Source organism: Taudactylus pleione, unplaced genomic scaffold, assembly GCF_031769625.1.
Source record: "Taudactylus pleione unplaced genomic scaffold, aTauple2 ptg000198l, whole genome shotgun sequence".
Taxonomy (NCBI): Eukaryota; Metazoa; Chordata; class Amphibia; order Anura; family Myobatrachidae; genus Taudactylus; species Taudactylus pleione.
Window position 1 is genome coordinate 14,603,501 of NW_028284600.1, and position 12,087 is coordinate 14,615,587.

Below are 12,087 nucleotides of genomic sequence, written 5' to 3' on the forward strand. Positions count from 1 at the left end.
ATTCAAACTAGGTGAGTACCCTCAGTTGAACTGCAATATTGACTATAATTTGGCGGGGTGGCCCAGCAGCAGAGTGTGCTTGATTAAACAGGGTGTCCCAGATGTGTCATGTGATCAGCTTTAACCAATCCAATTCGGATGGTGGCATTCATCCCTTTTAAAGGAAACATCAGGACAACACACTGAATTAAATCTATGCATTGAATCAAATGACATATAGTCTACTTTAAACACATTTGGATTTTATTTTACATGTTAAAAACACTGTTGACGATCCCTTTTCGGGAGTCTGCAGGTGAAAGCACAAAAAAAAAAAAACAACCCCAATAGCCTGCTTACAATACACCTATCATACTCCCTGTTTCATTAATATAGAATCTTCAGACATTTACAGCTAGACTCCCCCCTTTCCTGCTGGTGTTACTGCGCTAAATCCACCATTGTATGTGAGTGGCGGGAGACCAGTTTAGCGTCATTCTTGTACGTTGTAAAAATAAATATGGCCTCAGTTTGTGGATGGTATTGAACAGGCATTTACAGCTGCCGTATTTAATTTGTACCAAACTACACAAATCCAAACTCCATGCTTTAAAAAGAAACAGTTTTATGTTAGGACTGAAGATGTATGTCAGAAAACAAAGGCTCAGTAAGTGCGTGATGGCATTTTTCCCTTCTGCGCTGGCAGCTGCGAGATAGTAAATAACTAGTGAATGCAGACATCTAATCTGCACCCTGCATGACAGGAGCCCCAGTATGGTATGAGGCGTACACAGAGTAAGTGATATTAACCCAAAAAAAAGGGCAAATCTGCAGATTTATAAAGTTTGAATGAGCGACTACTAAAATATACATTTATTAAGTGTTCCATTCTCTTAAAAACAGAATGACAGAGATTGAAGCCTGCTCTTGGATACGATGAAAAAGCACATGCAGTATAAGGCTGGAGATCGCTCCAATCCTGCACGAAACAAGGAGATGACGGACCACATTCCCTGTAACGGTAAAACAAAATTCACCAATATTTGTACAGCCAATCAGGCAGAACAATCATTAATACGCTTTTGGTGGCGGCGTCCAATCAAATGAAATTACAATATTCTTACGTAAGACGAGTGAAAACTGAATATTTCTTTGTGGCTCCAATATGACACGTCTGCATGGTACTGCAGTAGCTATTTCTTCTCTATGACGGCTGTCGCCAACAGATAGAAATGTTCTCATTTGGCAGCAGTCTACCCATGAAAATTACATTTAACAAAAACAAATCTCACCTTTATTCCCTAAATTTAAGCCATAGTGCAAGTGTGTTCAATACCTGAAAATGGCATTCCATTACTTCTTCTGTAAAGCTTGCATTTTATCCTTCTGGCAAAACATAGATTTCTAAGGGGGCCTACAACCTGCATGTGAGATGCAAAATAAAATGGTTCAAAATGACACAATATTAAGAACGTCTACAGCAGTGTAAGGAAACATCCTGCGATCCAATGATTCTTATGAATCCTGCCATACAAAAGTGCTTTATTGTGTTATAGAAAGAGAAAAATCAAGGGCAGCAAATTCCCAGGACTGTGCGATGGCGAGGAGTCCCTACAACACACTGCAGCCTTGCGGAGGACACTGTACGACACACGCTGATGTTTCCCAGGTTTATACTTCCTCTGGCTCCGGGTTGTTCAGGATCTTCCGATGAGCCTGGCGCAAGTACTGCTGCTGTTTGAAATACACCTTGAAAGCTCCTTTTATGGCAACAAAAGCAATCCCACCCTGAAATACAAGACACACATAAATACAAGGGTCTCAACCACTGTGTCACAAGGCTCCACTCCTCGCCTTATATCACTGGAAAGGGGGGTACACACCTCTGAGCGATAATATGGCTAGTCTCCCTGTATAAAATGCCTGAAAACAGAAACTTATACCTTGAACTCATACAGCATTTACCAATACAATCACAAACAACTCAAGATCAGCCAAGGTGCAGAAACATTTATATATGGGAAAAACATGTATTTAAGGCTTAGTATCTCTTTAAAAGGTACTTAATACAGGTAAACAATTGTAATTATTTTTTTAAAACATGTGTTCTCTGGAAAAGGGTATTTACTATCTTTGGTCTTGTTTAGTAACTTTCTTGTTACTGTGTATCCTGATAAACTATCCCATAACTGTAGTTATTTGCTGGACTGTTCTGATTCTTTGTGGCAACATCAGATGCACTTATTTGCGTCATGTATGACAATCTCTAGGGTGTTATCTTTGTCCTTATTCTAAAGCCACCGTCAGTTGGCAGGAGCTGTAGTTCTGGGACTAGGCAGTCACATCACTCTCCAGCACACCAAAACACTGACGAACCTACCAGTCTGTTTCTTCTTTCGGCACAGTCATGACGTGATGCTATTCAGCCAGCGCTGCAATGGATGTGTATCCGAGTGACTTGCCTATTTAGCTGCAGCGCAGGCACTGCTGTGATAAAGACGCTGATCTAGGTACAGCGATTTAAGTTGATGTTCTGAGCTCGTTTGTTTTTGATCTTGTAATATTTAATTTAGAGAAGTAGCGAAAACACAAGATGATGCACAGAATAAAAAAAAAAATCCTGTAGAGTCCAATATAAAACACTGCTCAATTCTGTATTCTAAGTATACTATTCTAATATCTACATCATTAGGGCAGGAATGGTCACTGCTGTAGCCTGTAAGCCAAGGCTTTACCTACTTGGTATTTGGTGCCCGATATGAGCAGGTTTCATACTTTTAGGTCTCATCAGAGGAGAGTATGGCTTTTCTGTTCTCCATATGACAGAAACTCTCACTGAAGAAGTGAATAAGGTTAGAGAGACTTGTAAAGTGCTTACAGTATGTAGTGACAATAAGCTAAGCCTCTATCTGTCATTTTTGAGAATGCTGGTTACAGTGATCCATTTTATATTAATGCTTTTGCCATAGAGGTAGTTAGACAGCTATGTTTTGTTTTGTTTTTAAAACTGAAAAAAATGCCCCTTTCACTTTTTCTTGGTTCAAAAGTGTAATCAATCAGCAGTATGGGCAGGGCAGGGGTATAAGATGTATGCAGCACTTATCAAGTCTCTAGCACTAACCAAAAGGGGCTGCTGACAATACATAGAACAAGGATAATACTGACAAAGGTGCTCAAATAAAAGCACTGAAACATTGACCTGAGTGTGATAGTGGTGTGAGCTCTTTATTACTACTTTGCAGTGCCGTCGATACTATCTTATATACATTCATCAGCAGCAGCTTTTTGCACAGAATCAGAATGATTTTCCACTGGCCGCAGGTTCAAATCCCGGAAGTCCGGCAGGGGTGAAAATCCCGAAGCTACAAAAGGTAAGTGTTAACTAACCTTTTTTTTTACCCCCTAACCCTCCTTTAGTGGTACCTAACCCTAGCCATCCCCCAAGGGCCTAAACCTAAGTCTCCCAGGGGGGCCTAAACCTAACCCCACCCCTTCCCCTAGCCTAACCCTAACCTCCCAGGGGGGGGGGGGGGGGTGCCTAGCCCTAAGTGTCCTCCCGGGAGCCCCTAACCTATAACCCCCAGCGTGCGCGGCTGTCCGCGCCCGGCTTACCTTCGATCGGTAAGCTGGGCTCCCGGCATAGGTCTAATGACAGGCGTCAGGATTTTGACGCCTGTCATTTGTACCTTGCCAGGATTAGACAGTCGGGAAGCCGGTGGTCGGCATTGCCCACGGCTTCCTGACTGCATCCTGTTTGCACGGTAGGCACCCGGTAAAGTAAGTGCGGTCATTTCCTTGAGTGCCAGCTATTACATTGTTTTGCTCACACATAATGCCCAACAGATTTGTCCCCGCAACATGGGGCAGTTTTGCAGAGAGAAGCAGGTCAGATGTACACAGCTATTCATTCTGATGATGGTACTTTGGTGACGTCTAGAGCACCTACAAGGGGTTGTTTAAGGACTAGTCTTTTGAAATCCGCATCATGGCCATGTGCTGGAGATCAGGTAAAGGAAGGAATATGCACCACCCACCAGCACTAAATACAACTGCAGCTTCTACTTGCTTGTGACTTCCCTGTGCCAGGACAAACGGCTTCAGTAAATGACCAGACAGAGCCATACACCTGTTGTGTGCATTGATAACACAATTACACCGCCACATGCATGGTGTTGTCTTTGTGGAGTGACCTCAACATGAACCTGTGTGTATTTTAAAGCCAGTAATATAGATCTATGGAGCCCCCAGTTGCTGCCCTCCCCTCCATTTCTGTTTAGTGTGGACTAGATATAGTAAAATGCCTTCTACAGGCCTCAGTAAACACTATATACCACTGTATATAAAAGGTAGTATACTAGTCTAGTAGCCATTAGCTAATAAGTGATAACTTTGATGCAGGAGTGACACCTATATAAGATGGACCCCAAGGCAGATCCAGTTAGCAGTTGATCAGTGGGTTATAAATGCATGTGTGTAGCAGGTACACACGTGTAGCGTGTTGGTGGATTCCCAGCCTTCCTATATACTGTAGATGTATTCTGTTGTAGTTTGATAAGTTTAGCAGCGGCTGTTGCAGAGGTTCCTGTGATAAGAGAGTACTGCTGGTCATTAATCCCCATCACGTACGTGGCCTAGTCTTAGATATGCACTGACTAGATGGCAGGCAGTAGATACACGCCTGGTTCTTTCTATGTTCACTTGGTTTCTATAATTAAACATTTTAATAGGGTGGAATACTAGGATTAAACCAACACAATCCTTACCAAAATTGTCCTTTGTAGATTGGAATTAACACTGCTAAACATCAGTTTGCCAACGATTGTAGCAATGGTGGGAAAGACTAGTGCTCCGCACAGTATGCGGGTAGCAGAGACATGATCTGCCAGTGGGTTGGCTTCAGCTGGTACCCGAGGGACTGGGCATCCAATTCCTGAGGAGAACAGGAACAAATACATTACAAAAGGAAAGTGATTAAATGCAATACACAATGTACAGGACTTCTGGAATCTGCATAAGGCTGCATTTAACTAAACATTTAATATGCAAATCATAAACATAATATCATCCTTATACATGCGCCATATTCCAGAGACCCGGTACAAAAACAGATCATGAACAAATAGATAAACAAGAGAAAAAGGTTATAAGCAACCATAATAATCCAGCTGTTACATTAAGGGGAACCCCCACCTTCATATATATCTGTGGTCAGGCAGGTGTGTTTATTTTCAAAGTCCTCGGAGACAATGACAGATAGACTAGTTTCTATGCATTGGATATAATTCATTTTTGGAGCAAATACGTTTTTTTGTTTTCGGGAAACAAATGAATCTGGCTGGGTAAAAGAATTCCCTAAAAGGTAGAGTTCCTCACTCATTTAATAGAGTTAATGCAGCAGTAGCTGGAACGTGGGCAGACCTATGTAAATGGGCATTTGTAGGCAGGCTTGTACTGAATCACCCAGAAGAAAGACAAATGTTAGTTATATGTGGAATACAGAGATGGGGGTAACTGCATTGCATGGAGCTTTTGCAAAGTACAATAAAAACGTTACTTTACCTGGAAATATGCTGTTAAGTATTTGCAATTTGTTGGAGTATTTACGCCACAGCCTGAGCACGTAGTCCTCCCAGCGGATCATTTTGCCGAGGATCAGCATGACTGGTATGGTGGGAAGACCAATCAGCAGGAACAGAGGATCTGCCCGTTCCATCACATCTAGGCCTTCCTTGTGGCCCACAACCTGCAAAATAAAAAACCATCTTAGATGATGGCAAAACCAGGGCCATTGGTGCGTTAAGGCGTTCCATGCAAATCCCCCAGGACATCTGTGATTGAGACCCAATTGAACCTGCTCTATCTGTGGTACGGGGCACTAGTTGTAAGCCACAAGTTCTCTAAAAGTGTATCTGACCTCTGCTGGAGGTGCAATAGTGTGCCTGGAATTAGCCTACACATCTGGAGGGAATAGTCGCCCTATTATGGCAACAGATCATGACCCTCTGTAATAAGATAATGGGTATGAATGTACTCCTTTTTTTGGCTTCTTTCCAACACTAGTAACCAGATCTCAAAATATAAAAAAAAATCTATTCTAGAACATTGGAGTAATGCAGCCAAAGCGACCAGCCAGGCTCACTGGAGATCACCCCTCTCATCCTTCCATTAATCACTGGTCTGGGAGCGTAGAAGTCTTTAATACAATGGATGAAATCTCCCTCTTAGCCACTGACCAATTCTAAAAATTAATTCCCATCTAGTTTCATGGTCTGGAATTCAAGTATTCAACTTCATACCAATCCCACTTAACACAATGACCCTCATTTATCTATTCTCCATTGCTAATTAAGTCTTGCCGAGTACCTGAAGGTAGAGATGTGTCTTCATACACCTAGCGTCTGTACGACATGACATGAGACGCTCGGAGGGGAGTAGCGTACAGTTTTTCCTTTTCAATTTTGCATCTAAGTGGAATTACAGATGCCGTGAAAAGCCACTCAGTGTACCAGAGATGCTAGCCTGCGACTGCAACCGCACAGGAAATGGGTTTACAGACATGCAACGTTGCAGATGAAGCTCACTGGAGCTCGGCGTGAGAAACAGCTGCATCGTCGTCCATTTTAAAACAGATCCAGACTCGTTCGCACACAGATGTACAAATGGCGCACATCAAATTGGGTAGTGTAACCTAGCAATGTAGTTTTATTAAAGTGTATAAGAAAAAGCACATTTTGAGTGAGAAAGACAATTCGTCTGCAACCTGGCATGCCAAGAGGGGCTATTTGGCACGACTGAAGCCACAGTGTATAAGGACACACCTGCCAGGCGTAACCTGCACACCCAGCTGCCGCTTAAATATGTCACCTTGAGACTTCAGGTCCTGGTACCCTTCCCCTTCCTTTCTGGTTTCACATCTTTGCCAATTACTCCTTATTTGCTGATTGTGGTGAACGTAACTGTTATTAAGTCTGTATTTTTTCTTATAAGATACAAAAGGAAGTATATAAATTCTGTATAAATTTCCCCTGATCAAAATAAATTCAGGACCTGCAAGTTGGTTCAATGAGGTACCCCCTTTTAATACGCAAGTACCGGGAAAATAAAACCCATTAACTCGCTTCATTATAAGGGTTCCAGATCTAGATTATAGGTGTCCCCCTATACCAGTAGCACGCAGCATTTTTCATTACGTCGCCATGGTGACTGGAGCTGCAGTTTAATCTCATAACATAAAGGATAATCACAGCTGGTTCCACAGTACGAGTGGAATTTACAATGAGAAAGAAATCAAAATCATGATTAGGGCTTAGTGCTGACGCTGTAATTGTGTCACTGGTTTCTTACCAACTGCTCTAGTGTATTATTAAGTATAGATTGTATTGGAGAAACACTGATCGCTGTCAGTGAGGTAGAGTTGCTGCCCTGTTGCTAACAGAGGTGCAGGTGAATTCTATAACCTTGAAAGATACATTACCATAGAGTTCCTAACCATGGAAAGCAGTGTGCCATTATACTCACAGGACAGCAGTATTGGAGAAACACCACCAATATGAGCAGAGGTAAAGGCTGATTTAGGACCCGTGGCGATTTTGAGAAGCGATGTCTGGCGTGAAGTAACCTGTAATGTGTGGTATGTTTGCTATACAGCACATATGCTGTTTTGTCAGGATGTATAATGAAGCACTGGAGAGCTTTAAATACTTAATGGGCTGCCGCCACCCAACAAAGCATCAGAAAAACAATAATTCTGCCTCCGTTCTCCTCCATGCAGTCTTTGTGAGTAATCAGTTATGTATTTCGTATGCAAATACGCACAACAGGAACCCGCAGAAATTGGCAGAAAATCAAAGTCAACATTGACATAATTAGCACAGATGTCAATTAACAATGATAATCATGGTTAACATTTTCTTTATTATTTTGATTACTCATTAGCAGGAAAAGAAAAGGGTTTTTTTTTGTTTCTTTTTTTTTTTCTCGCTAAACAAAAGAAGATTTATGGCTCTAATGCTCAGCGGATAAAGCAGCGCTATTTCTTAACAGCTATAAAAATTCCACTGCAGAAATCACCTGTTATTGGGACCCCTGGCACAGAGGCTTTTGAGATTCTTTAGGTAACTGTGGGCAATTGGTCTGGCGAGCAGAAGCAGACACCAACGCGTATTGGTCTTCAACCGACAATGTATAGTAATCTCTTCCTGTACAGTCAGCCTAAAACTAGCATTGCAGCAAGGGTAACAAAAGTGCCATTACCCTCTCTGTAATCATAGTGAGCAGTGCTGCAGCGACTTTTTTTCATAACATGATAACAGAAAGCAATATTATTTATTATCACTTATTTATATAGTGCACACATATTCCGCAGCGCTTTACACAGAATATCTTACCTTTCGCATCTGTCCCTGCCCCAGTGGAGCTTACAATCTATATTCCCTACCACATGCTCATACACATACACACTATGGTCTATTTTGTGGGGAGCCAATTAACCTACCAGTATATTTTTGGAGTGTGGGAGGAAACCGGAGTACCCGGAGGAAACCCACGCAAGCACAGGGAGAATATACAAACTCCACACAGTTAGGGCAGTGGTGGGAATCAAACCCATGACCTCAGTGCTGTGAGGCAGTAACGCTAACCATTACACCGTCTGTGCTGCCCTAGCTTGCATGATCTGGATACAGTCAAAGTACAGGAACGTACACAAAGATCTGCGAATGCCATTAGTAGCTTTTATATCTGGCGATTTGTATTTTAGGCTTAGTAGTCTTTTAAAAGGGGACTATACACTATCCTTTCACTGTTACAGGTCTAAGCTAAAGTGTTTCCAAGCCTTGGACCTCTAACCCCCAGATCACACACTGGTAAAATGATAGCTGTTGCAGAACATGATGTACGGAAACCTTCATGTTCTAGTCATGTGCAACTGTTACCACCAGCGCTGCCCCTAAGGCTATCATACTACTCCTAGATCAAGAGAACGAATTCTAAAGGCCAATATATTAATATTCTCTTCATAATGACAAGACTGCAGTAATAACATGTTTATTTAGAGCCATCTCAAACACAAATTGGGGGTGTCTGGGTGTGGAGGGTATATGAGGGGGTGCTGTTTAATATGAAAAAAATTAAAAACGAAAAGATGCTGTTTTAAAATATATTACGCACAATTTTTGCAGTCACCCAGCATTCACATTTATAGTATGCCCAAATTACATTAGGAGAATATTAATCCCTAAATCTCTAAAGTAATACTCTTTAGTAGTGGGTCAAATAATTGTTTAATTTTAGTTCAATATGGATTGTTTTTTTTCCCTCTGTTACATGATGGGGTAACTACAGCAGCACATGTGCTAGTCCAGGAGAGAGGGGTTCGCCGTCCTGCACACAGTATCCCCCCTACAGCTCTCCCATCCTGCCGGAGCTCAGTCACATGACATCACACAGAAGGGAAAGACCCGCTGTCAGAGTCTTATCATTCCAATGGTGCGTAATCATTATACTGTCACATATTAAACTCTACACTACGGTGTGCATTTACATGGTTGAAATTTACTGTGTCGACATTCATAATAGCACACCACAAAGTCGACACTAGAATGTCAACATGTCCTCAGATTCACAAAATCCACATCTGAAACGCTGACAGTCTCGGAAAGCCGACTGTTAGGGATAGCCAAGAGGGTAGGGTTAAGCTGGCCACATATCTAAAGATTATCTGTCCAACCAGCCAACTAGTTGATTGTACTCCTTACCAGATTTTCATTCCAACCAATCAGAAATTTGCTCCCAAACGCTGGAAAATGGACAAAAACTGTTGTTTGAACAAATAGTGTAGATCAAACATTTAACAAACTTGTCTGACCGACCATTTTCATCTGTTTTCTGGCATTTAGGAGCAAATTGCTGATCATCAGTTACTCCCATACGTTACCAGATTTTCATTCCAACCAATCAACAAGTTGGCTGGTTGGATGTAAGTTGGTCTAGTGTGTGGCCAGCTTTAATCTACGTGAAGGGAAGGGAGACAGTTAGGGTTAAAGAGTAAGGTTAGAGATAGGGTAGGTATACTTCGCGGAATGCTGACGCATGAGATCACTGTGCAAGAACTGACATCATATGACCGCCGGGACCAGGGAGAAGCACTGGAGAGGGGCACGTAACCGATGTGCCATCAGGCACTTTATGACGAAATTCTATCATGTCATGTGTGTAAACATGATGAATGTTGACATGACCACTGTCAACATGCTGCATGCACATACCACACTCTACAGTAGCACACATGGTGCGGTTTAGTTTCAGAAGTTATACACATCGTTAAATCTTTGGTTCAGTTTTCTATTAAATTGTGCTTTATTTAATTAATAAATAAATAATTCATTAGTTGACCTCCTGTAATCAATTCTGCCGAATAGTGGCTCTTGGCAAATTCCTAGTGAGTAAGTGTCACAACTATATACTATTTATAATAATATAACAAAAACCTGCAAAATATTGAATTCAATTAAAGAACTTTTATGTTTGTTTACAAGAAAAAAAAAAACGGGGAACAGACGTAGGAAACTCTGGCACAATAAAAGCATAGCCGATATGCGCCATATACAGCGCTGTGAACCTGCTATTTATTGATAACAGTATAGCCAAGCCCCAGGCTCCACTATGTGTGAACAATACCTGCCACAATGCCGGCTGTACAGGGGAAAACAATGCAGGGTGACTGACATGTAACGTACATAGAACCACAATCAAAAGGCATATACTAAATGTCATTACAGGCAAGGACAAGGTCCCATTTTCAGAGGAATTACAATGCTGAAGCTTATTTGGACACAAGAAAGTCCTTTTATAGAGCAAAGAAACCCCCGGCCTTCACTTCCTATGTGTCTTGTAACGATGGAAATGACAGCCTGTGTGTTTTGCACTGATGCTTTGTGACAGCAGCCAAAAGTTTCTCAAAGACCATGATGTGTAGGGGAATGGCTCATATGTACAACGGAGACAGACTCGTACACATCTGAGCAGTTCACATAAAGCTGATAGAGATTTATATACATATATACATATTTGGTAACAGTCCAAACACCAAGAAAAACTGGAACGTTCCCCAGAAGTCCAGGAACCAGAAACTGTGTGTCAGAAGGTGGTGGGCTTTCTATAGCTTCACTGGTCTTTCCGGAGGTTACGGGAGAGCGTCAGGCGCTCCCTCTATCTACACAGATGTTTGTGAACAGATGTGAATTCTACAACTCTAAACCTCCACATTCTATGATTATATCCTCTGAGAGCAACCAACACAGCAACTAATTATACTACTGGGAGCTCTGCCACATACATTAGCCTGTAATACTCCTATGCTATTGTGGGACCACGGCTGTGTTGAACATCTTGAGGCTGGTAATTAAAATGCATCTTATGTTTAAAATGCACCCTGGTGGCAGATACAATCAGGCCTTGGCCTCTCTAACACTTCTGGTGTCATATGTTCTAATCACTACTTTCCCAATCAACAAAAATTAAAAAAAAGAGAGAAAGAAAGAGGACATGATAAGCCTACTTTATTACTTGCTTTATTTACAGTCACGCATAAAATACAATAAAAAATAAAGAAAGTGAAGATAAAAAAAAAAAAACAACTAATAATTCCTACGGTAGTAAAGCTGAAACTGTAATGCAGTAGTTCCCAAACTGTATCCTCAAGGCACCCCAACAGTCCAGGATTTAAGGATATCCATGACTGAGCACAGATGGTTAAATCAAATTTATTGAGGTACAGATGTGTCCTCATACATCTAGCCTCAATACACCATGCAGAGTGACTTGCCTGGGGAGAGCGAGACGCCAGGTCCTGTGTTACCCTGCTAGCGGTGTGTGTCTTTTTTTTTCCAATAATGCATCTAATGCTGGGCATACACTGCCAGATAAAATGTCTGTCAGACCGACAGACATTTTATCTGGCAGCCTGCCAGCCGCAGAGGTCGCCGGCATACACTGTGAGAGAAATCTCAGTGTAAAGCCCGACATCCGCGCTCCGCCCTCGGGGGCGGAGACATTTCCCTGTTCCTTCCGTAGGAAGGAACACAGGAAATGTCCATCTGTCGGCTGCGC

The 12,087-nt window shown here is 41.9% G+C and overlaps 1 protein-coding gene across 1 annotated transcript in view; it reads right to left on the reverse strand.

The window, feature by feature from the left end:
* Window positions 1–840: 840 nt before the first annotated feature.
* Window positions 841–12,087, reverse strand: part of MARCHF5 (membrane associated ring-CH-type finger 5) — a 71,590-nt gene continuing 60,343 nt past the window's right edge. The window contains exons 4-6 of the mRNA XM_088476917.1: window positions 5,539–5,722; window positions 4,743–4,909; window positions 841–1,767 (exon numbers count right to left, since the gene is read on the reverse strand). Of these exons, the coding sequence (XP_088333043.1) occupies window positions 1,651–1,767; window positions 4,743–4,909; window positions 5,539–5,722 (468 nt within the window). The 3' untranslated portion in view covers window positions 841–1,650. The remainder of the gene's footprint in view (window positions 1,768–4,742; window positions 4,910–5,538; window positions 5,723–12,087) is intronic.